At 55.6% G+C, this 26,309-nt stretch overlaps 1 protein-coding gene across 8 annotated transcripts in view; it reads right to left on the bottom strand.

The window, feature by feature from the left end:
* The window catches only part of GTF2IRD1 (GTF2I repeat domain containing 1), a 114,327-nt gene that overhangs the window by 77,194 nt on the left and 10,824 nt on the right, over positions 1 to 26,309 (bottom strand). For all 8 annotated transcript variants that reach the window (XM_060078241.1, XM_060078244.1, XM_060078243.1 and 5 more), the window contains exon 2: positions 2,411 to 2,539. In XM_060078241.1, the coding sequence (XP_059934224.1) occupies positions 2,411 to 2,533 (123 nt within the window). In that variant the 5' untranslated portion in view covers positions 2,534 to 2,539. The remainder of the gene's footprint in view (positions 1 to 2,410; positions 2,540 to 26,309) is intronic.

Below are 26,309 nucleotides of genomic sequence, written 5' to 3'. Positions count from 1 at the left end.
CCCAGGCCCTCCTTGCTCTGGGGTGGGCTTCCTGCTTCAGGCCTGGCCCCAGCCTCAGGGATGATCCTGTCCTGGGCTCTCTCCAAGTCCTGGATGAGGAGGTGGGATGGGTCCCAGGAGAACCAAGGCACAGACAGATCCAGGCTTCAATCCTGCATCAGCCTCTTCCTGCAAGTCATGCCCTTCTCTGGGCCCCAGTTTCCAAATCTGTAGAATGTGGACAAGCAGCCCAGCTCCCAGAGTTGTAATGGGCTTGTTGTGGGGATTCAATGGGGCCTGGTTGGTGGGAAAAAGTCTCTAAACCGGGGCATCCCGTGTGGGTATGAGGCAAAGAGGTTCTTTTAGCAGCCCTAGGGTTGAGATTGGCAGGCCTACCGCGCAGGAAACCCTAACACAGGGGGCCCTGCGACCAAGACCACCAGCATCTCAGGCCTACTGCACTGGGAAAACCCTGCCTGCAATGCTCGGGGCATACGGTCGGTGCCTGATAAATGCTGGTTTTTATCTGAGTTAGCGCTCTGCGGACAGTCGGGAAGTCTGGCTTCTAATCGCAGTTCCACTGCTGTGTGATCCAGGACAGGTTCTACAACCTCTCTGGGCCGTGATCATGCCTTTAGTACCAGCTCCGGCTTGGAGTCGCTCCGGAGAGGAAGCTGGGGACACCTCAGGGCCAGCAGGACTGTCCCCTGGGAGCTCCTGGGGGCAGGGATGGTGTTCATTTCCGGCTCTCTAAGATGAAAACCAAACCCCACTGCTCTCTTGCCCTGTGGCAACACTGTACAACAAAGACGCCAAAGAGATTCAGCCGTTTCCAAGGAGTGGCCAGCCGAGCTGGAGGAGAGCCTTCCCTGCGCTGCATGGTCACTTCTCAGCTGAAGAAGCTGAGGCCGCAGCAGGGAGTAGACTCAGCCAAAGGCACAGAGAATGGGGGTCGGGAGGGAATGCCTGGAAAAGGGTCTGAGACTGGGCGGGAGGAGGTGGTGAACGGACCGCACTTTGGCCCCAGTCGTCCTGCAGACCGCCTGAGAACCTGGCCCCAGGCCCGCTGGGTGCCGGCGTTAAGTCACTGCCAAGTAAGTGCCGCTGTCACCCACGAGGTCCCTTAGGAAACCTGTAAAGGCCTTGTCGCGGGGCGGGGGGAGCCTGTCTCGTTCATGCCACCAGGACAGCTACAGGGTCACTGGCTCCTCCAAGGAGCCTCTGAAACACCCTCTAGACCAGCACTGGACCGTGGAATTTCTGCAATGATGAAAATGTTCTATTTCTACACTGTCTGATACCACAGCCGCTAGCCACATGTGGCCACTGAACTCTTGAAATGAAGCTAGTGTGATGGAGGAACTGAATTGTTTAATTTTCACAAATCACAGTTTAAATATCAACTGTCACACGTGGCTAGTGGCTGTGGCACTGGCCATCGCTGCCTGTGTCAACTGGACCTCCACCACCACACCAAGCTGACACTGCTACCGGCACAGGGCTGAGCTCCTGGGGCCCCCCTCCTCATGAAGGCCACTCTGTACAGGGGAGGGGTCAAACCCAGCTGGCCTTCCCAGGGGTGTCTACCACCTCTGCCCCAAATACCACCTAAGCAGCCCTTGAGCTGCCTGCAGCTGGAATAGCCTGGAGGGAGGCCCTTTGTCCTTGGGAAACTGTAGACTTTGACCCTGGGAGCCCACTTTAAAAACTGATCATGCTGTGTGACATCAGGCAAAGTACTGTCCTCTCTGAAGTTCAACTTCACTGAACCAAAATGCAAGGGGTGCAGCTAACGGATGCCAGACAGATTTTTTTTTTTTTTTAAAGACACCTGCCTACCTTCTATCACAGAACTTGCCCCAGGAAAAGTCTACAGGAAAATGACATTATTATTTGCTCTCTCCCTCTCTTTTTTTTTGGCTGAGCCGTGCAGCTTGTGGGATCTTAGTTCCCCTACTGGGGCTCTAACCCGAGCCCCTGGCAGTGAAAGCTCTGAGTCCTAACCGCTAGACCACCAGGGAATTCCCTATTATTTTCTCATTTGGGATAAACTGCTATAGGTTTAGGTATGGAGGCAACGGTGTCAGAGGAGTGATGCAGTTACAGCCCTGGCTTTAACAACGGGGGTGACAGCTTTCTAATGAATCACTGTGACACATTACCCTACAGGTGACCTGCTGGGAGGGAGACTTGTGACCATCCCAGGGATGGGACTTCAACTGTAAGAGGTGACGAAACAAAGACGGGGTGAGGGGGTGAGGGCTGGAGTTCCACACACTTGACCTCACTTAAGCCTCCCACCCCGGCGTCGGCAGACAGGCCTTGTAGCAGGTGGGGACACTGAGGCTCAGGTCGGCGAGGGCTCCTGCGAGTGGCAGAGGTTACAAAGGCTGGCTGCCCCACTCCTCCAGGGGTGGGCAGGGGCACTCACCATGGAATCTAAGGCAGACACGAGGCTGGTGATGATCTCGTCTTTGCGGGCGATGGCAGAGTTCCAGCGGTCAGGCCCACAGCCGTTTGTGGGGACGTCGCAGCGCTTTCCCAGCAAGGCCATGGTCGCCTGGATGGAGGAAGGGAGGAGGCGGAGGTGGCCGTGGGCTGTAGGGTGTGTCACACATGGTGGCTGCCCCCACCACTAACCCACCAGGCCCCCGGGATCCCCAAGGCCACCTCTACTTCCCAGGTGGGACAAATCAAGAGCTGGCCTTCTCTTCACCTAAGGGTCTTATATGCATGATGGGGGCTGAGCTTTGACAGGCCTGGACACACAGCAGCCTGCACACGGCCTGTACAGGTGTGGGAACAGACAGCAGGATAACGGAGGGGGGTGTCTCAGGGCATGTCTCCCCAAGTCTGCACCCCCAGAGCCAAACCCACAAGCAGTCTGCCTGGCAGGCCCTAAATGCCAACTCTCCCCACGCACACCCCTCTGGCCATGGCCCTCCCTTGCTCACACACCCTCCATAGCTCCCTGCTGCCCACATTAGCTCTTGACTCCTCAGCCTGGTATTCAAGGTTCTAGACTCTTGTCCCTCGCCTCAGCTCCTCCTCATACCCCATGCTCTCGACACTCTAAGTGTCACCATCCTCCAAACACACGGACATCCTTCACGGCTCCTCAGCTGTCACCAGTTCTGTTCTCCCTGAGTGCCCTCCCTGGCCCCTTCGGCATCTACTGACTGCCCCCTTAGCTTTTTTTTTTTTTTGCGGTACACGGGCCTCTCACTGTTGTGGCTTCTCCCGTTGTGGAGCACAGGCTCTGGACGCGCAGGCCCAGTGGCCATGGCTCACGGGCCCAGCCGCTCCGCGGCATGTGGGATCTTCCTGGACCGGGGCACGAACCCGTGTCCCCTGCATCGGCAGGTGGACTCCCAACCACTGCGCCACCAGGGAAGCCCTGCCCCCTTAGCTTTTAACTGTCACCTCTGCTGGGAAGGTGCCCCAGATTGCCCCACCTCCTGCCCCTTCCTGCCCAGGCTGGTCAGGTGTCCCTGGCCTCCCACCTGTCCCCGAGCCCCCCATCACAGCTGTGTATCAAGTCACATGCTCCCCGGGGGAAGGCCGCCACCCCAAGGCCGTGGAGCTTCGGTCTACTTCCTGGCTTCCAGGACTGAATCTCAGAGGTGCAGAGATATACCACGGGGCAGAGGCCCCTTCACCTCAGGTGAGGTTCCCCCAACACAGGACACTGCCCCTCGTCATGAGGTTCCCGGAGGACACAGCTGTATCCTCCCCCCTTGCTGAGGCGCCCTCAGATCAGGGCGTCATGTCGGGGCGACACCAGGCAGGGAACAAGTCTGCTGGCCCTATATTACCCAGCCGGGCCCGGGCCCCACTAGATACAAAGGTCAGCCTCCCTCGGTCCCCGATCCATCCTGCCCCTCCCTTTCCTGACCCCAGGAATCAGGTCCAGGGGGCCCACCCACAGGACGCCCCGGTGCCAGCATCTTCCTATGGGGCAGCTGTCCCCTCGCCAATCCAAGCAAAGGAGAGGGTAGAGGGCAGAGGCAGGAACGCTCAGTTTCCCTCCCCGGGCTCGGACCTTCTAGCGCTCTGTGCAAGGGCCCCAGGTGGCCAGTTCGGGGGTGGGATCAGGGAACAGAGCTGCAGGCATCAGAGGGAGCCTGTGAGTCCTGCCCTCTCTGCTTCTTGGGGGTAAAGGAGTCTGTGCATGCAACTGGGGTTGGGGGTCGGAGGTCCTGGGTAGGTGATGGCTGGGCCTGGCACCTAATATAGTGCCAAGTCCATAGTGTCTTCTGCCACCACAGCTGCCCCGTGGACTGTAAGCTCTATGAGGGCAGGGACTGGTCTGCCAATCACTGTTGCACCCCCAGTGTCCAGCTCAGTGTAGTCCAAACCACAGACTGTAGCCTTTTAGTGGGTTATAAAATCGATGACACGGAACAGCAATCAGAGCACGTCACACATACAAGGTGAGATGCATCCAATGACAGAGATGGAAACATTCAAAGAAATTAGGGATGCACCAGAGCTTGGCTCTGGACTCCGTCCTGGCCCAAGTTGGCTACTCGGCTGTAGATAAATACTGATTTTAACAACAGGCCAGGGACTTCCCTGGTGACGCAGTGGTTAAGAATCTGCCTGCCAATGCAGGGGACGCGAGTTCGAGCCCTGGTCTGGGAAGATCCCCCATGCTGTGGAGCAACTAAGTCCATGCGCCACAACTACTGAGCCCGTGTGCTGCAACTACTGAAGCCTGCGTGCCTAGAGCCCATGCTCCGCAATAAGAGAAGCCACCGCAATGAGAAGACTGCGCACCACATCGAAGAGTAGCCCCCGCTCACCACAACTAGAGAAAAGCCGGCGTGCAGCAACAAAGACCCAAGGCAGCCAAAAATAAATAAAATAAAATAAATTAATTAAAACAAAACAAACAAACAAACAAAATAACTGGCCAGGTCAGCAGTTGGCCAAAATGTGTATGGGTTCACTTCTAAATGTTTATAAAATGTATTTCTTCTCCTAGGTTGCCTTATTTATTTATTTATTTTTGGCCATGCTGCGTGGATGTGGGATCTTAGTTCCCCGACCAGGGATCTGAACCTGTGCCCCCTGCAGTGGAAGCGTGGAGCCCTAACCACTGGACCACCAGGGAAGTCCCGGTTGCCTTATTTTTAATAAAAGTTTGAAACCCATGTTATTAAGGGATGCTGAGGGTATGACAGGCCCCGGATGGGACCTGCTAATGGACCAAGCATCAGCCAGGGGCCTTCTGTGGCACGAAGCCCAATCGCAGGTCTGTTGCATGACCAGCTGAGAGGTTTGCCTGCCTGGGGTGCGTGAAGTCTTGCCCCCTCCCCTCAGCCACCCCCTGCCCCCCAGTCCCTTGAGCCACTTCCAGAAAGGCCTCAGGCTGCCAGCCTCCCAGCTGCTGGAGCCTAAATCGAATCAGGGCAAAGCAGGAGGCACCAGACAGCGCTCCAGTCCTGGCCTCCGGTCGCCCCAGACGGCTGCTGGCTCCTTCCGGCAAAGGTCCTAATCCATTTAGAAAGGAGCCAGGGAGGGAGGAGGAGGGGGCCAGGCTGTGGGCCATCCCCTGACTTCTAGTCTGTCTGGGCTCCCAGGACGCTCTGTCTGGAGCTGGAGCCCAAGGAGGCCGAGCCCTAGGCAGCTGGGTGTGTTTGGGTAGGAGGGCAGGAGAAGATCCTCCCGGACCTCGGAGAGAGGGGCAGGTTCCCGTGGCTGGAGCTACTGTGGGTGGAACAGGGGGGCCAGAGCGCTGGGCTGGGAGCCACGAGCTGTGAACCACGCACACGGTGAGACCCAGGCCTGGGGCTGCCAGGACCACATTGGACCAACCACCTAAACCCCCCGTTTTCTCATTTGTAAGGTGGGGCTACTTCTAATCTGAAAACAAGGGAGAAGAAAACCATCCAATTAAACCAACAAACGACACAGAACAGAGCGCGAAGTATGCTAGTTAACCAGAAGGCAAGTGCCCAAAAAACGAACAGGAGGAAGTCCCCAGGGGGAGTGGATGGCAGGAACAGAGGCCACTGCCTGAGCCGTCACACACGCCACACGCCAGCAAGCGAGGACGAGGGGCCGGGCGAGGTTGGAGGCAGCTAAGGGCTGCTCTGTGTCACCTGAGAGAGGATATCAGAAGTGACATCCTGGGTGATGGGTGGCTGGCTCCTGACCTGGGGCACAAGTGGCCAGGAAGCCCTCAGTGACAAGGGACTTCCACCCACCCCCGGGTTCCTGGGGGGGTAAGGCCTACGAGGGCCAAAAGGCAGCAGGGAGCTGTGAGCATCCCTCCCCAAACCCTTCTCCCAGGGCTGCCAAGGGCCACACACCTGGCTTCCCCCCCACCTCCCGGCCACGTCCCTCCTGGCACTGACCGCTGACCGCTGGAGGGTCCTGGGCCCTCTTCTCATCCCTGTCCAACTCCCTCCCTCACTGCAAGGCAGTCTCACGGCTTACATGTCACCTGTGTGCTGGGGACTCTCCATTTCTCTCTCCCCTCCCCCGTCTCCTGAGACGCTACCTCCTCCCCCTCTCCTGTTCAACGTCTAACAAGCAACCCAAACGGAACACGGCCCGCGTTTCCTGCTCAGATCCGCTCCTCTCCTGTCATCAGCTCAGATGCAGGCTGACACTGAGGCCTCACCCCCGGCTCTCTTCTGCCACGTCCCTGAAACGATCCAGGGAGAGTCCTGCGAGCTCGCCTCCAGGATGCACCCAGGTCTGCCCACTTCTCGCCGCCTCCCCGTCCAGGCCACCATCCTCGCTCACCCACGTGGGGACGGTGGCTCCTCACTAGCCTCCCTGCCCTCCTCCTGCCCCCACGGTCCCCCTGCAAGCAGCTGCCACATCAGTCGCACGTGGCTCTCCCGCTAAGAAGCTTCCAGGGGGTTCCCACCGCAGGCAGAATGTCACCTCCCCACGCTGCAGGCCCGTGTGACCTGGGCCTGTCTGCCCTCCCCGCTCTGTGCTGGCTCCAGCACTGCCCTCTTTCTGTCCCCAGAACACACCGTGTGCTCCCTTCTGGGGCCTCGGACTCACGGCTCCTCCCGCCTGGAAGGTTCTGCCCGGTCCCCGTTTCCTCCCGCTGCCCTCTTCGCTCCATCAGGCCTCAGCCCAACCACCAGGTCCTCTGAGCCTTCTCCGACCCAGCAGCCAGGCGGCAGCCCCCACCCCTTGCCCCCACCTCTTCGTTTATTTCCTTCAGAACATCCAAAGTGACCTGTTCACGTGCTTCCTGCCAGATTCCCCCACGTGGAATGTGGCCCCGGGAGACCAGAGGCTGCAGGTTTACCATATTTTCACTGCCTTGAGCACCTGCTTGGGTTTTCAGGGACACTCAACAAATAGTTGGGGAAACGGGGACTTCCCTGGCCGTCCAGTGATTAGGACTCCGAGCTTCCACCGCAGGGGGCACGAGTTCGATCCCGGGTCACGGAACTAAGATCGGGGAGCTAAGATCCCACATGCCGCGTGGAGTGGCCCCAAACAAAAATATCTGGGGAACTGACAACAAGTGTGATGGTCAGCCACTCTGGGTGGGAGCCAGGATGTTTGCAAGCTTTAAGCAGGGTGGTCTGACAACGCTACCCTGGCCTGGCTCTCAAAAGAAAAAGGTAACATGGGGGATTGCAACTTTGGATGTATTTGGATCACGAAGGAGGTAGAGTCCGGGAACTGAACATGAGGGAGGCTGCTGGGCCAGACAGGTGTCCTGCCCAGGTGCTCCTCCAAGTGTGGTCCCAGGACCTGCAGCATCAGCACCGCCTCGACGCTGGTCAGAATGTGAGCCGCCTTCCTTGCTGTATCGTCACTCCATCACAGACGGTAGTGGGCATGAGCTCCATCCATCTGTCCCTCTGTCACCAAGCCCAGTCCTCTCCCGTTAACATGCACCGTGAGGACTGTACCCCTCACACCTGCCAGGACGCGGGGAGCAGGAAGACCGGCCGATCGGATCCACAGCTGATGCTCAGCCAGGCTGAACAACTCGCCCTGGTTTGCCTGGGACCTTCCCGCGTTTAGTACAGAAACCCCTTAGTCCCAGGCAAAGCAGGATGGTTGGTCTCCCCATGACACAGGGACCAGCAGAGCCGGGAGCCCAAATGCCCCTCTCGGCCACTGAGGACAAGGACAGACCCCAATAAGGAAGGCAAAGCCAGGGACATTAGGTCCTGCCTTTGGGTCCAAAATATCCAATTTCACTTAGAGATGAGAGACAGGCTTGGGGGCTCCTCAGGGGAGGGGACAAAGGGGGAGGGTCTCCCAGAGCAGGAGGCGGGGTTGTTTCATCCAGGAGATCACAGGAGGGGAGGAAGCCACTCTCTTGATGTGTTTGAAGGTCACACAGGGACCAGAGGGGACAACCTTGTTTTATAAAGCCCCAAAAGGCAGAGCTGGGGCAGGTGGAGGGAAGATCTGGGTCCCTGGTCTGCAGGGACACTGCTGTGTGACACCTGCCCCATCACCCGGCTTTCCAGCCTCCCTTTGCCCATGTGTGAGTGAGGCGGGCAGGTGGCCCAGCTGCCGCCAACACATGCTGGTCCAGCTCCCAGCTTCCTGGGGCCCACCCCCTAGAAGCCCTGAGGTGACAAGTCTACCTCAGGCCCCGGATGCTGTATTTTTCAGCCCCTAGGAGACTCTGACACGCAGTCAGGTACAGGGCCTGGATGATCTCTGGGGATGTTTCCAAGCAGCTCAGTTTTTCTGCCCGCCGCCTGCCTCCTACACTTGTCTAGGATTTCTGGCCCAGACAGTGGCAGCTTTGCTGGCCACTGAGAGGTGGAGGCCTTCCCGGTCCCTGAGCCAAAGATTAGCTGAGTGCTGTGTCCATGGCTGAGTCACCGCTGCCCCAACTCAAGGCAGACTTGCCCCCGGGAGGGAGGCCCCCATGGCAGTCGGGCCCAGAAAGGCCACTGCCCCGGGCCCTGGGCGAGGGTGAGGAGACAGCACTTGGGCTGGGGTTTCCAATCCTAAACACCCTGCACTGGGCCACTGAGGGGCTAAGGGGGGACTGTCCTTGAGCTTGTCCTTACTGCTGTCCATGGCCTGGGCCCTTGGGAAGACAGGTGCTCACTCTGGAGGGAACCTGACCTCCCCCAGTGACAGGGGGCCCCGCAGGAGAAGTGGATGGGGCTGATGGCGGGGGGGAGAAGGGTGTGTAGGCAAAAAGTCAGGGCTGCAGATAAACCTCCCAGCTCAACCCATAAAAAACCCGTCTTTCCCCACCCACCATCCTAGATGCCCCCTTCATCCAGGGGTTCAGCACCCCGCACGCCCCTTCCCTCCTTGTCCTGCTTCCCCTGCCAGCTCCCTCTTCCTCTCCCTGGCTGAAGAGCCACCCTCTTGTCCCCCTCCCCTGGGAGTGCCCGTTTATGAGCACGCTAACACCTGTGACCTCCACCCCTGGAGCGCAGCAGGATGGAGGGAACTGGGCCCATTTCAAGGGTGAAAAAACCAAGTCCCAGAGGCAGCACATTTTTGCTCAAAGTGAGTGATGAAGCCAGGATGAGATTAGGGGCATCTGACACTCACAGTCCGTTCTCTTTTTGCTCCTCCTTGGCGCAGGACTCCTAATTCAGAGGAACGGGGCTAAGGGTGGAACCCCAGGCACGGTGACAGGACAGCCAGGTGGGTGATGAGACCGGTGGGCTGGCCCCACTCCTGGCTGGAGCCGGGCAGACAGGAACCAGGGCAGGGCTTGTGCACTTGACCGCAGGAGCCCAGGCACTTGTCCTTCACACCATGACCCAGGGACTCGGGGCCGCACGCAGAGGACACGCAGAGTGGGCCAGAGCCAGAACAGCAGGTGCCCAGGGGAGGGAGGGAAGAAGCCGAAGCACTGCTCCCCAGGTGCCCAGGACTGGTTAATTCTCACAACCACCCTCATTTTACAGAGAAGGATTTCGAGTTTCAAGCGTCCCAAAGCCAGGATGTGGCAAAGCCAGGACCTGAGTCCAGATCATGCCGACTAATCCTGGTTCCTTCCACCCCACGACGCAACCTTCAACTCACTTCCCTCTGGAGCAGCGACAGATCGGGGGGCTCAGCCCGGCTGGCAGAGAAGGGGGCCCACCCTGCACCCTGCTTCCCTGCCCGTGGGACCCCAGGGCAGGCGCAGGTAAGGAGACTCCTGGCAGGAGGGTATATTTCTCCTTCCTGGGCCTGCAGGAAGCGAGCCTGTCCCCAGAGCCCAGGGCCACCTTTGACAGGTTCCTTCCCTGGACAGTGGCCCAACTGGGAATCCCACGTCCCTCAAGTCTTCACCGAGGTTGAAGAGCACGTGTTGAAAGAGGCAGAAGTGTGAGTGAGCAGTCATGTGTCGGCATGGGGATGGGTAAAAAAAAGAGACAGTGTGTGTATGACACACACAGAACAAGAGAAGCCACCAGTCAGAGTGAGACCAGCCTCACCAGGTCACTTGTCCCTGCTGGCTTGGGGGTGAACCAAGAAACAAATGCCACCCGCCCTCCTGCAAGCAGCCTAACTAGGGGGTGGCGAGCAACGGGCTAACCACGAGCCGGGTCTGCAGCAGCCCAAGCCCTCCTCCCATGTGCCGGCATGTCCGGGTCCCCCAGCACATGTGTTGGGCGCCCCTCCTTCCTTTCCACACACATTTGTTGAACCCCGAGGGCTACACTGGGTACTCATCAGCCACCCAGCAAGGCCACACTGGGACAGAACAGAGAGCACACCTCCACCTGGTCATCAGTTGGGTCAAAGTCCCAAGGCAATGTGCTCTTGGGGGGTGGGGCGGGCAGCCTACAACTCAGCAGAAGCTGGAGGTCTGGCCACCTGTGGGGAGGCCCCAGGGGAGATGCTTCCCGGGCCTCCTTTCACCCCAATTTGTTTACTTAACACCTCCTGGAAATGACTCAGACAGCCGTGCCTGCCCTCTTAGAGCTCACAGGCCCAGTCCACAAAAAATTACAGAACCAGGGATTTCCCTGGTGGCGCAGTGGTTAAGAATCCGCCTGGCGGGCCTCCCTGGTGGCGCAGTGGTTGAGAGTCCGCCTGCCGATGCAGGGGATACGGGTTCGTGCCCCGGTCTGGGAGGATCCCATATGCCGCGGAGCGGCTGGGCCCGTGAGCCATGGCCGCTGAGCCTGCGTGTCCGGAGCCTGTGCTCCCCAACGGGAGAGGCCACAACAGTGAGAGGCCCGCATACAGCAAAAAAAAAAAAAAAAAGAATCCGCCTGGCAATGCAGGGCACACGGGTTCGAGCCCTGGTCTGGGAAGATTCCACATGCCGCGGAGCAACTAAGCCCGTGCACCAAAACTACTGAGCCTGTGCTCTAGAGCCCACGAGCCACAACTACTGAGCCCACGTGCCACAACTACTGAAGCCCGCGCGCCTAGAGCCCATGCTCCACAGCAAGAGAAGCCACCGCGATAAGAAGCCTGCACGCTGCAATGAAGAGTAGCCCTGACTCGCCACAACTAGAGAAAGCCTGCATGCAGCAACGAAGACCCAATGCTGCCAAAAATAAATTAATTAATTTAAAAAAATTATAGAACCATGAAATGAGAATAAGAGGAGAAGCTCACCCAGGCAACAAGGCTTGATATGGGGGGAAAAGGCTCCCCCCCTTTATTTGTTTATCATTTATTTATTTATTTATTTATTTATTTATTTATTTATTTGGCTGTGCCAGGTCTTAGTTGTGGCATGTGGGATCTTTAGTTGCAGCATGTGGGATCTAGTTCCCTGACCAGGGATCGAACCTGGGCCCCCTGCATTGGGAGTGCGGAGTCTTAACTGCTGGACCACAAGGGAAGTCCCACCCTTTTATTTAAACAATTTCTGTTTATTTAGCTTTGGGGGAGTCAGGGTTTCCAAACAAGGTTTTCCTGAGTTGATGATTGTTGAGAAGGGATTTGAAGGGTGAATAGGAGTTCTCTGAGAACACAAATGGACAGACAGTATTCGCATTTCTGTGGAGAGAGGCATAGGCAAGAAGCATGGCTTGGAGATACATAACACTTACTCTGTGAGTAAGGGGAAGTGATTGGTTGTACTTACTAAGTGTCAACACTGAAATGAGAGTGGCTGCTCAGTGACCTCTGCTGGAATGGGGTAAGGGGGAGAGAAAGAGTGTATACCTGACAAACACATCTCTGACCCACAGGTGAGTGTGAGCACTAGCAACCCAACACACACTTACCCACATCACAGGTGCACACGCAAGTATGCTAATGCAAGTCCTGCTGGGGCTCCACCCATAGGGAGACAGTCAGAGAGAAGGCACCAACCCAAGCCCAGGCCCAGCAGTGCCACACACACAGATGAACAGGACACAAACCTTGCCCTCGGGGGTCACCGTCCTGTCCAAAGTCACAGCTATACCAGGAGATGACCTGATCCCTGATCCTAGCCTTGCTGCCCTCCCTCTGGCGCCCAAAACACCAGCCTACAGGCCCCTGGACATGCCTGACCTCTGGCTTCTGGGCCGTAGCACCCCTGTGCCCTTCAGAAGAGACACCCTTCCCTCTTCCTGGCTCACTCTTTGCTGTGGTCAGGCATGTCCTGACCCTCCAGGCTGGCCTGCTGCCCCTCGTCTGGGCACCCACAGCTCCTTCTTCCCTCCAACCCTGCAACTCTCCTTCAGTTAGGATGCAGAGGCATCTGGGCCCCCATGAGACCACCAGTTCCTGTGTGCCCCCCAGGCCTGCTGAGTACCAGCCTGGTACACAAAGGCCTGGAAAGGTGTCTGATGGGAGGGGCTGTTTCTGCAGGTTTGAAAGAATCAGGAGACATGAACAAGGTGGGTGGGGAGGAAGGGGGCACTCTGGACAGGAGGTGGCATGGGCAAAGACCCTGAGTCACTAGCAAGCATGATGTGGCTCAGGGTCATCAGTGAGGCTGGGAGGGCAGATGGCTGAAGCACTTTCTACACAGACCACGGTCAGGTTCTGGGACTGTCTAGTAGGAATCCCACCCTTGACCTCAGAGCCTGGGACTGCACTTCAGAGGTCCTGCTCCAGCCCTGGTCCAAGGGGCAAGCAGCCTACAAGCCTAAGAGGACACACCCCGCATCTGCCCCAGACCACCTTCTGGGCACTCAGGTCCCTGGAATCCACTGGGCAAGCAATTCCCCGTTCTGGACCCCCAGGGGGCCTCTTCTCTGGTGTGTTCGCCCAAGGTGGCTTTAAACATGATGGCAAATTCTTTAACACTTCTCCCATCCAATGGTGACATCCAATTCCCATCCTCTTGAATATGGGCCTTAATCACTCACTTCTTTTTAATTAATTAATTAATTAATTAATTAATTAATTAATCTGGCTGTACCGGGTCTTAGCTGTGGCTTGTGGGGGTCTTCATTGCCATGCGCGGGATCTTTAGTTGCGACATGCAGGATCTTTAGTTGCGGCACGCAGGATCTAGTTCCCTGACCAGGGATGGAACCCGGGCCCCCTGCACTGGGAGTGAGGAGTCTTAACTGCTGCACCACGAGGGACGTCCCTTAATCACTCACTTCTAACCAACAGATGTTCTGGAGATGCCACCCTGACCTCCAAGGCCAGGTCCCAAAGGGCGCTTGGTTTCTCCTGGCATCTTGCTCTTAGAGACACTCAACGACGGAGCTCTGGGTCAACATATAAGCAGTCTGGCTGTCCTGAAGCCACTGTGGTGGACAGGTTGAGTGGATCTAGAGATGCCTGAGGAGCCCCAGCTCTTTCGCAGGCCAGGCACCAGCCTCGTGAGTAAGGAAGTCTTTGAGACAACCCCGACCCCAGCCATCTTTTGACTGTAATTGTAGGAGAGACCTCGAACAAGAACCATCTAGCTTAGTCTAGTCAAATCCCAAACTGTGAGAGGTTAAAATGAGAAATGACTGCTGTTTGACATTGCTAAGTTTGGGGCTATTTGTTATGCAGTGATAGGTAACTGATACACTGAGGGCAGACCATGCAGGTGCAGGTAGGTGCAGGTGCATCCCCAGGGGGCAGCTGTTTGGTAGGGTGAATGGAACTTGGGTACATGTTTAGGGTGTCCACAGGCACGTGTGCAAGGTTGCCCCTACTGTGGGGCAGAGCTGAGATGGGAAGAGAAGCGGGGGTCAGCTGGGAATTTCCACCCACCCCCTCTTCCTGGTTGGTATATATTACCAGAGAGCCCTTCTATAAGAACAGCTGCTCAAATTTGCCCTTAAGGACTTGTGGTAGGCCCAAAAAAGGCCCCACAAAGACAGTCATGTCCTAATCCCTGGAGCCTGAAATGTCACCTTATATGGAAAAATCACTTTTGCAGATGTGATTAAGTTAATGACCTTGCAATGTGGAGATTATGCTGGATTATCTGGGTGGCCCTTAAATGCCATTACACATATCCTTATAAGGAGGCAGAAGGAGATTTGACCCACACAGAAGGCCACATGAAGACAGAGCAGAGAGAGATGGGAAGATACCGGCCTTCAAGACTGGAGTGATGCGGCCACAAGCCACAGAATGCCAGCAGCCACCAGAAGCCAGAAGAAGAGGGGACAGATTCTCCCTGAGAGCCTCTAGAGATAGCACAACCCTACTGACACCTTGATTTTGACCCAGTGGTACTGATTCTGGTTCTGGTCTCCCACACAGTAAGAAAAGAATTTTCAGTTTTTTTAAGGCACTAAGTTTATGGTAATTGTTACAGCAGCCTCAGGAATGAATCCAGGACCCCTTCACTCACCACGTCCCCCTCACAAATCCCAGTCCACATCTTCAACCTCCTGGACACACATTCCTCAGTTCAGACTTCTACAGAGCTCAGACCTGGGTTTGCTGGAAAGTTCTCCCATCCCTTCCCTATAGGAAATGCCAGGAGCCACCACTGGAAAGAGTTGGATTTTTTCCGGATGCCAGGGGAGCACCTTTGACTCAAGTCTCAATGCCCGATGTACCAGCTGGGCACTGGAGCCAGTGGAAAAAAATACTATCACCACACCAAAGGCAAGAGCACACAAACCACCCAAACACGGCCCCCGCACCATCCGCTGCCATATGCCTGTGTTTCTTGAAAAAGAAGCTTGAGAGAACAAACAAAAAGAAATTTCTCCCCTCCTGAGGGGAGGGGGGGCATCCCTTCTCCCCAGCAGTCCTACCTACAATGGGATCTCCTGTCCCAGGGGCTCCCCAGTGGGGATGGAATTACCTGGGGCCCTGAGTTCTCGCCCCCTCCCCACTGTCCACCCATCGCTGCAGCTGGCAGAGAATAAAGCAGGCCACTGCCCTGACTTCCACACCAGCGGGGCAGCTGGAGGGGGTCTTACACTGGCCACAGTACAATGGAAGGCAGCCTGGATTTGTGGTCGAGACACCAGAATCCCAATCCCACCTCTGACCCCAGTCCTTTCCCTCCTCCCTGCTAACAGAGCCCCCGTTATGTCCTGGCACCTAAATTCACACCTGGGGCAGCAAATTTTGGTGACGCCCTGAGTCTTACATCAAGGCAATCCCATTCCCTCCCTCACCTGGGATTGGTTCAAGGAGAAGCATGGAAGCTACTTCTGGCCACTGAAACACGAGGCTTCTAGGAAAGTTTTCCCTGCTCTTAGAAAGGGACTGAAACGAGGATGTCGGGATGGTCTAATGTGACACCCCCAACCATGACAGCCGTCTGAGGACCACGAGAGGAGCCAGCACAGGAGGTGAAGCCATCATGCAGAGGACAGCAGAGCAGACCCGTGGAAGAACCTGTACGCTCATGATCTGGACCTGCCACCTCCGGGCTTCAGGCTGGATATAACAATAGCCCACGTTTCATAAGCCTCGCTCGGTGGAGGTTTCTTTTTCTTGTAGCTAAAGGCATCCTAGTTAAGTTAACCTTTACCAGTTGTAAAAAAAAAAAAAAAAAAAAAAAATCACCCATTTGGGGAATTCCCTGGCAGTCCAAGGGTTAGGACTCGGCGCTTTCACTTTCAGGGCCCGGGTTCAGTCCCTAGTTGGGGAACTAAGATCCCGCAAGCCTCACAGTGTGACCAAAGAAAAAAATCATCCGTTTTTGCTTCCTGGTCTATTTTATAACAGACCAACACTCCTTTTGTAACTGGTGACTAGAGAGTGGCCATCCCATTTGGTGATCGACCCGCAGAAAGCATCTAGGATTCTGTGGCCAACGGTGTAGCTGGTTCACTCAACCCTCTTCTCTCCTGCCCACAGAGCAGGCACTGGCTGCCCCACCCCTCCCACCTGCTGCCTAGTGGCCCACAGTCCCGAGTACCTCAGGATGACCAAAGCCACCACCTAGGATGGAAAAGCCAGGGAAGGGAAGGCACTGGTCTCCCTAAAGTCCCAGAAGGCTGCCCCAGGGCTGGGCCACCTGCCTCCAGACTTCTCATTATAGGAGGAAACAAACCCCTCACTTTTTTTTTTTAATATTTATTTGTTTGTTTGTTTATTTATTTATGTCTCAGTTGCGACATGTGGGATCTTTCGTTGCATTGCGTGGGCTCTTCGTTGTGGTGCTGGCTTCTCTCTAGTTGTGGTGCCTGGGCTCAGTAGTCACGGCTCGAGGGCTTAGTTGCCCTGCGGCATGTGGGATCTTAGTTCCCCAACCAGGGATTGAACCCGCATCCCCTGAACTGGGAGATGGATTCTTTACTACTGGACCACCGGGGAAGTCCCAACCCTCACTTCTTAAGTCTCTGTTTATCAGATTACTTACAACTGAACACAATCCTAATGGAAACAGACTCCACGGCACGCATCTTTATCAAACTTAGGCTCACTTCTGCTTCCGTGTCAGGACACAACCTTTGTTTTTTACTGTCTTTTTAAAAATTTTTATTGAATTTGTTACAATACTGCTTCTGTTTTACGTTTTGGTTTTTTGGCCGCAAGACATGTGGGATCTTAGCTCCCCAACCAGGGACTGAACCTGCACCCCCTGCATTGGAAGGCGAAGTCGTAACCACTGGACCACCAGGGAAGTCCTCCAACCATCTTGCTATATAGTTTATGTTTCTTTATGAATCATTCAAATCCCTTCTGAAATAAGATGGGATATAACTAAACAAAAATAAATCAATCCAATAACCTTTAAAAAAAAAAGCCCCAGTGCCGGGCACCGTTCAAGGAGAAAAAGCCCTTCCTTCCAGGAAGCAAAATATTTAATCTCCCCAAACCTTGCTTTCCTCATCTGGAAAACAGGGCAAATCGGATGTACCTCACTGCACTGTTGAGGGATTAATTCCTGTCAATTGAAATGGAATCTATTCTTATAGACCTCAGTCTCCAAGACTCTCTTGATAAATATCACCATCCCCTAATCCTTGCCATGCAGGAACATTGGCCCAAGCATCAAATTCGAGTTTCTCCTGCCAAAGCCCCCACCTGCTTCCTTCTAGTGGGTCATCTGGAGACAGAGGAGATGGCTGGTTGAGCTTCCCTCTACCATGATCCCTCTCACAAAGCCTCTTTCCTCCACCCTATGCCACCCCAGTTCCTGGCACTCAGATGGTCAGACGTGTTAGAAGGTAGTAGGGCTCTCATCCCACCCCTGGCATGCATCCAAGGCCGGAAGAAGTCTCAGCAGGATACTGGATGGACCGACTCAAGCACTGAAGGAGGGATCGAAAGAGGTGACTTCTCAGATCCATCCCAGGTTTGAGATCCTATATCATAGCAATGTTGATAATAATAAAATAATATTATTATTTTATTATAATAATAATAATTTATAATAATTAAAAATAATTATTTTAGGGCTTCCCTGGTGGCGCAGTGGTTGAGAGTCTGCCTGCCGACACAGGGGACACGGGTTCGTGCCCCGGTCCAGGAAGATCCCACATGCCACGGAGCGGCTAGGCCCGTGAGCCATGGCCACTGGGCCTGCGCGTCTGGAGCCTGTGCTCTGCAATGGGAGAGGCCACAACAGTGAGAGGCCCGCGTACAGCAAAAAAAAAAAAAAAAAAAAAAAAAAAAATTATTCTTTTATTAATATTATTATTATCAGTCTCCAAGAGATAGTTATACACTTATGTCCATAGCAGCATTATGCTATGGACATAGCATAGCCAAGTATCTATGGACACTTATAGCCAAGTGTCCACTGATGGATGAATGGATAAAGAAAATGTGGTCTATACATACAATGGAATATTATGCAGCCTTAAAAAGGAAGGAAATTCTGACACCTGCTACCACATGGATGAACCTTGAGGACATTATGCCAAGAGAAACAAGCCAGTCACAGAAAGACAAATACTGTGTGATTCTACTTATAAGCGGTACCCAGAGTAGTCAAATTCACAGAGGCAGAGTCACATGTGGGTGCCAGGGGCTGGGGAGAGGGGGAGGGGGAGTTAGTGCTCAAGGGGGATAGAATTTCCCTTTGGGAAGAAGAAATCAGTTCTGGAGATTTGTTGCACAATAATGTGAATGTACCTAAAGCCACTGAACTGTATGTACACTTAAATATGGTTAAGATGGTAAATTTTACGTGATGGGTATTTTACCACAATTAAAAAGTAATAAGAACACTAACAGTAGCTCCTACCATTTACCGAACACTATCAAGGGGACCCATGATGCCAGGCCTGGTGATGCCCATCATCTCCCCAATCTTTGATTCATGACTGGCTCCTGAAGCCCCACACTAGTCCATGTGCATTCATGTCACACTGGTAGAGGTTACAGGGATACAGGCTTTTGACTCAACACAGGAAAAGCTACCCCACCGGGAGGGCTGTCTCCAAATGGAAGACCAGGAACCTCGTGGGCCCCGGGGTTCCCCATCCCTGGGGGTTTTCAAGTAGAAGCTGCCCACTTATCAAGGCCTCTTAGAGAGAGTCTGTGCAAGTTTTTAAAGGAGAGACAGGCACCATCTGCAAAGATCCTTCTGTCAAGTCACCTGGCCTCGGGGTAATGTGGGCAGAGCTCAAAGACAGCTCACATTTGCTTTATGTAGAAAGTGAGGCAAGTTGGTAAATAGGATCACGAGACCAAACTTCACCCACTTTAGAAAAGAAACTCTTAGTGCTTTTAAGTATACAATGTCACAGCACTCAGAGCTGGATGGACCCCCATCCGACCACCTCCACGTGCTTCTGGGGAAACCAAGGCCCAGAGGGGACGGACTGTACCCTAGATCCCTGCACACTCAGTGCAAGCTCATCCCGTAACACGGCGTGCTCTCCCATGAGCTTAAGTGCTGTGCTGGCTGCAGAGTCTTCCTTATTCACCAGAGCAGGGCCTTTAGGGAGACATACTTTATGTCTTTGAAGACGGGCAATAATCCAGATGGTATCCTGCTTTCAGTGTGTTGCCCATGTGTTTGCCTCCAATGCATTCTCCCTGATGCCTGATCTGTTGAAAAAGACATCAGATGTATGAACAAAACACAGCTACACGCCATGCCGCGGCCGAGTCTCTCCAATACGATGAAAGAATCCAGGTGTGAAAGGTCACGCTGCAGAACTCCTTTTATGTGCGGTTCAAACACAGGCCAAACTCTGATGTTACAGGTCGGGATGGTGGTCATGTTGGCAGGGAAGTGGGGTGGGTTGGCTGCTGTAAGGGGGCATGACAGAGGCCTCTGGGGGGGCTGGGAATGCTCCAAACTTGATCTGGGTAGTTACCTGGGTGACCTGCTTTCTAACACTTATCGAGCTGCTGACGTAATAAATAGCTTTGTCCCCCCTCAATAAACCGCTTTAAAGAGACAGGTTTGGGATCCCCAGTTACGCAACATACAAGAAAGTTGTCTTGACACGTCTCCTTTAACCGAGCTTTAACTGAGTTCCCACCCTTTGACCCAGTCCTTTAATCAATTTATCCTTTTTTTTTTTTTTTTTTTTTTTCTCTTGGCCGAGCCGCAAGGCATGCGGGATCTTAGTTCCCCGACCAGGGATTGAACTCGGCAGTGAAAGTGTGAAGCCCTAACCACTGGACCGCCAGGGAATTCCCTAACAATTTATCCTGAGAAAATTATCCAAAACACAAAGACTCATGTACAAAAACGTTTCACCAAAGCATGTCCTACATCCGGAAATACACACGCCAACACATAAAAAAGGGAAATGACAGACAACCTAAGTGCCCCACTGGAGCTGAAACCGGCATCATACAGACTAATGACCTCACGGAAAAGCCTGGGATGGAGACTCCAGACATTTCATCTCCGTGGCCGGCATCCACGAGTGACTTTCTCTCCTCTTCTGCGTTTTGTAAATGATCTGAGGTGAGGAGTATGACTTTTTCAATTTGGAAAGAAATAACAGAAACCTCATTCTTAAAAAAAAAAGTTTTTTTAAAGAACCAACCCACGTGCTGCCCCACCCCCAAGACAGGAAAGCAGCCCAGGCCCGGGCAAAGGGCAGACACGTGCATCATGCTGCTTCCTGGGGAAATGAGGGAGGCCTTGTGCCTTCCCCGCCTTCCGCTTGGAGGAGGAGCTGGGGGCCTGGCCGTGGGAAGCCCCGCCCCTGCTGAGCTCTGGATTCTGGAAGGTGGGGCTTTAGCCCTCTCAGGTGGGGATGGGGGCTCATGAAGGTGAGCTCTCTTCTCAGAGCGGGCTCCTGAGTACCAGGCTAGGGCCACGCCTGTGCTCAGGGCGCTAAGCCAACGAAGGGAACCCCCAAACCCAGGCTCTGCCCCAGAAGAGATGGGGCAGGTGCTGTTGGCAGTGTGCGGGTGTCTGGGTCGCCTCAGGGGCCTGTCCCAGCGGGAGGGGAGGCCAGGCTCCGGTGGGCAGACAGCTCCCCGGGGGTCAGGTTTCCATTTCGTTATTTAAAGCCCGGCTCCTGGCGGGCAGGCAGGGGCGGCCACCGCCTGCGTGACCAGGATGAGGAATCGCAATCCTGACTCGGGCCCGCGTGCCCATGGCAACTGGCGTCGTGGCCTTGGAGACTAATCTCCAGGCTGCCAGGCGGCTGGGGCCTCTCTGGGAGGGGCGTTGGTCCTTGCGGAGGCCCTGGGCTGGGGAGCGGGATCAGGCACTCTCCCAGCTGAGGAGGGGGCATCTGGCCTCGCAGCAGGGCCCCCAGCCAGGCTCAAAATGCACCAGTTCCCATGGGCACAGCCTCTGCCACACCCCGCCCCCAACTCATGGTCACGCATGTGGGGACATGACCATATGCACACACACGCCAAAACCATCACACCTCATTCCACAGAGCACTGGGACAGACAGCAGGTGTTCCTGCCCTAGAGAGAATCCCAGGCTGGGAGGAGATAGGATAGTTACAATAAAACAGACTTAGAAAAAAAAAAAAGAGATTAAAACATAGGGTGACACTTCTTGATTTGAGTGGTGGTTACACGGGGCATATACATAGGTTAAAACTCATCACGCCGGACACTTAAGATTTATGCATTTTACTGTTAAGTAAATTATACTTCCGTCAAAGGTAAAAAGTGACCCACAAGAAGCACAGGATGGTGGAAGGCAGAATCAGGGAAGACTCCTTGGAGGAGGCGATACCCAAGCTGACTGCAGTGTCATGTCACGTCGGAGCAGGAGTTTGCAGGGGAGCAGCAAAGCCAGGGCAGCAATACCCAGGCACCGCTCACCTACAAGGGGGATGACTGCTCTGCCCCCGCAGGGCCCACCTCCTTGGAATAAAATGCTGAGCAAATACGGCAGGACCGTTTGAAGGAAAGCCAAATACGGCAGGACCGTTTGAAGGAAAGCCAAATCACCGGCTGCTCAGGAAACCCAACCACCAGCCAGGGCCGCCCATGTGTCTTGGTCGAGCCCGAGCAGAGCGCTGGGTTGAGTGGGGACGGGCCTGGCTCTGCGTGGCTGGAACGTCCAGGGCAGGGCAGGAAGTGGTGGGTGAAGACATGGGCACGGTTGCTGGGCCCAGGTCAAGGACCTTGGAAGGTCATCGTTTAGGGGATGGGAACCACCAGCAGGTTTGGGGCAGGGGCAAGACAAGGTTAGTTTAGGGGGTCCTGGCAGGTGAACTACAGGGAGCAGGACTGGAGATGGGGAACTGGTAGCTACCAAGCTTCTGCAAGAGTCCAGGCCAGGGATGGCCACGTCTGAGGCAGATGGTGGCAGTGGGACGGAGGAGAGGATGGATGTGATCACTGAGCAGGGCAGAGCTTTGTGACTGAGTGGATGGGGGTGTCCTGAGAGGGAGGCGCCTAGAGTGACACCCGGGTTTCTGGTTCTGTTGATAGAGCGGATGAGGGTGCCCCCAGCTCAGCAGGGAACAGAGGGAGGAGGACAGGAGGCCTAGAGGCTGACTCTGGGATCCCGAGGGACACCTGTCACCCGTGGGTGATCAAGGGCTGGGCTTGGTTGGGAGCTCTGGGCAGAAGGGACAAGACCTGCAAGACATGCGGCAGAGCAGTAGCAAAGGCCTAGCGTGCCAGGGAGAACATAGTGGGAGAAATCAGGGGCACTGAAGACAAGCGAGAGTCAGAGAGTCAGGGGAGCGGAAAAGGGTGGAGGTCAGAGGTCAGGAGGCTGGCCAAGGAGCCTAGGGGAACACAAACACGGGGGTGGGAGGCGCGGCAAATGGGTGACCCCACGGGAGCAGATGTAGAGGGCTGAGGAAGCAGGTGGAGGCCGTGGGGTGTGGGCAAGAAAGGAGGGGTGGGGAGGGCTCAAAAGGGCTTCATCCTTTAGGATGAGAAAACCTGGAACCAATCGGGTTGGATGGAGACACAGTCTGTGCTGGGGACCAGGCCTCCCGGGTCCTTCCAGATGGACCCCAAAGCCTCTGAGTTCAGGACACAGGCCCAAGAACCCTTGTGCCAAGCCCTCTGCCAATCCAGGACAATGAAGAGTGCCGACCCCAGGGCCACTTCATTCCATCGGACGGGAAGGTGTGTGCCGGTCAGCGGAGGCTGGAACCCAAAGACCAGCCAGGGAGGCAGAGAGAGTGCTGGTCTCACCAGCCTCCCCAACAGGACGTGCCCACGTGGGGAGGGGATTTTGTTTTGTTCACGGCTGTCCCCCAGAACCACAGCGGGCAGTCCATAGTACTTGCTGGGTGGATGAATGAGTCACTAAAAGGAACCAGAAGTCTGAAGAGTGAGGGGGAGGCAAAACCAAGCTGAGCCAAACTCCACCATCCTTGGCATCCAAGGCCCTGCCCCGGCACGTCCAACCCCACCACACTTGCACCCGGCCGGCCTGAGTCCCCCTGCTGCCCTGGCTGCCCCTCTCGGCGTGAGGAGGGGGGAAGTGCCTGGGCTTTGGGGTCAACCAAAGCTGGGATCAGGAGTCGACCCAGCTTTCACCAGCCTGTGACTTCCATTGGGCACCCAAACTCTCCACGTGTTTCCTCCTGAGCAAAATGGCACCACCAAATGCGCGGCTCTCAGCACAGAGAGGATCACGCGTGAGATAACGTGTGAAAAGTGTCTGGCTCGGGCCTGGAGATCCTACAGGCTCGTTAAAGAGGCAGCCGAGATGACGGTGATGACGGCTTCGCACTGACATCACCTGCTGAGTGGCTGTCTCCTCCTGACATCACCTGTCTCATCATCTCCAGGTCAGCTCACCCGGGGCTCCTGACAGGCAGCACAAGGACCCTTCTGTTCCCCTACGTGCCGGGGGGACTTGGGTGGGAAATGCAGGCCTGGCACTCAGCTGGGCATCAGGGGAGCTGGCTGACCCTGGGCAGCTCATCACTGAGCTGAGTGGTTCTCAGGCATCTGCAGAGCTCAGGGGCTGGGTGTCAGGAGACGGTGGGAAGAAGCTAGGTGGTGCCAGCCCCTGGGGCAAGCGCATCTCCCGAGAGCCCCCCTCCCAGACGTAAACAGGCCTTCTCAGAAGGATGAGAAACCTGGACGAGGAGCACCAGGCCCTGTCTTGTTGGGAAAAGGCTGGGCGGAAGAAAGCTAATCACTTGTGGGTGAGCTAATCGGGCCGCTGGGCTTGCTCACAGGCCCCCACCCCAACTGGCAAGCCAGCCCTGCCCTCCTTCCTCCTGTTTCTGGCTTCTACTCAACCTGGCCCCCTGACCTGTGAGCCACCAGGGGTGTGGAGCAAGGGTCCCAGGAACCCATCGGAAGGAACCTAGCTTCTAACTCCTGATGACACCCTGAAGTGGAGCCTGGGCTCCACCCATCTCTGAGCCTCAGTTTCCCCATCTGTAAGTGGAGAACTTGGGCTACAAGTTCTCAGCTCCAGATGGAAGGACCACCACGACCCCTCCCCGGCATCTGGCCTCTATACCTGCCCTGATCTACTCCAGAGCAGTCATCTGAGTCACCCGCCCCCTCACACCCCTTCCTCATTTCTGGCCTGTCCACAGGCACCACCCCCAACCTGGATGCCCTCCAGCCCCCTCACCCTCTTGTTCTTACTCCTTTATTTCATTCTATTTTTTTAAAATGTTTTATTTATCTATCTGTTTATTTATTTTGGCTGCTCAGGGATCTTAGTTGCAGTACACAGGATCTTCCTTGCGGCCCGTGGGATCTTTATTTGCGGCAGGTGGACTTCTTAGTTGCGGCATGCGTGCGGAATCTAGGTCTCGGACCAGGGATTGAATCCGGGCTCCCTGCAATGGGAGCGCAGAGCTCCCACCGGACCACCAGGGAAGTCCCCTGTTCCTGCTCCTTTAAATCCTGACCACATACACTCCAGGACCCTTTCCTCCTGCCCTCCCCATTCCGGGGGCTCCCCCAGTCCTAGTCCTGTCCACCCCCCTGAGCCCCTTATCCACCTGAAGGATGCCACAGGACCCTAACTAATTGCACAGTATTTTCACTGCACCTGTTATGACATGGACCCAGAACTGGGGTGACTCAGGCCCAGTTCCCACCCCAGAGCTCCCAGGTGGGGAAAGGGAAGCCAAAGGTTATAAATGGTGACCCACGCATGAGAGAGGAGGCCCCCTCCGTTCAGAGGTCCACTCATCAGGTATTTGTCAACTGCACCTGCTGCCTCCCCAGGTCCCTGTGCCCTCTGTCCACACACTCACGCACACATCTCATGGCTGACACGTGCTGGTGCCCCAAGTCCCATTCATTCCTTTCACAAATAGTTAAGTATCACCTGCAGACCCACTGTGTGCTCTGGACGAGGAACGCCACCAGACGGGGAAGATGGAGCCACATGGTCCATCCTGGGGGTGTCATGGTGAATCCCTGCCCCATGCAGGATGAGGGAGTTGGTTCACATCAATGACCAGGTCACCAAGGGATGACACGCATCCTTTTGTGGCGGGATGCTCACAGGCTCCCACACACAGGTGCACACTGATCACCCCTCCCTGGCCACAGCTGCTTTCACACACCATCACATCTGAGGCCCCTGCACCCTGGGAGGAGGGCAGGATCTAGATCATCATCCATCCTACACTAGACAGCTGAGGCCCAGCGTGTAAGTGACCCGCCCTCCACTGCACAAGCCAGGGGGAGCCAGGGCTCCAGGCCACATGCCCGCTCCTCTCCCTGGCCCTCCCCTCCTGTGTGTACTCAGGCTGGTGCACAGACACCACTTCCTTCTCCAAACTCATGCCCCCATCTCCACCCTCGCTTGGGCGAGGGGAGCCTAGCTACCTCGATCCACCAGGGACAACCTGGGGCTCCCCTAAAGCTCCAGCCAGGTGATGTGATTCAATAAAGTGACCGGTGCCTGCCCTTCTCTCCCAACCCCAGGGACTGGGAGAGCCTGGAGGAACCCAGTCCAGGTCACCCCGTTCCCTCCTTAGGGCCTGATCACTGCTGACGGGCAGCCGCCCCCTTCCAAAAGCCCATGGTCTCGGGAGCGTGCACAGGGCCAGCCCTTGGGAGATCTGGGTCTAACTGATGGTGTGCCACCTACCGGGGCTGTGTGACGTAGAGCAACCTGCTTCCCCTCTCTGGGCCTCAGTCTCCTCCTCCCATAGACACCTATGGCACCCTGCTGCTTCCTTCCTCAGAGCAGTGGTGGGAGGTGAGAGCCAGGCCCCAACGGAGCCTTTCTATCCAAATCCCACCTTGGCCTGGGTCCTGGCTGAACCCCACTTTTCCACGAAGCCTCACAGTATGGCCATCCTTATCAGCAGCCATGTGTGACCACCCAGTGCTGTGCTGTTAGCATCCTTCTTTCAACCCCCTACAGCAACCCTCCAAGCACAACTCTACCCATCTGACAGATGAGGACACGGATGCTCAGAAAGGCTGAGTAGCTTGCCCAAGGTCACACAGCAGGAAGACTTCGAGGCCAGCTTCAAAGCAAAGTCTGCCAGAAGCAAACATGTGCCCGACACCCACACACCTCCCCCGAGCAGCCCCCCAAGCACGGCTCACTGCCCAGTGGCTGGCGTGCGGGTATCTGCAGAAAGGCTGAGGGGTCTTCCCCTGGTTCATTAGTCCAAACTGTCTTTTTTGCCTCCCTCAAGAGAGTGAGGGGCTTCAGGACAGGGGCCAGGCCTCCTTTCTGGGGTCGCAGTGAGGCCCAAGGAGGGCTTCCC

Source organism: Mesoplodon densirostris, chromosome 16 (assembly GCF_025265405.1).
Source record: "Mesoplodon densirostris isolate mMesDen1 chromosome 16, mMesDen1 primary haplotype, whole genome shotgun sequence".
NCBI lineage: Eukaryota > Metazoa > Chordata > Mammalia > Artiodactyla > Ziphiidae > Mesoplodon > Mesoplodon densirostris.
This window is presented reverse-complemented; position numbering and strand designations above follow the sequence as displayed.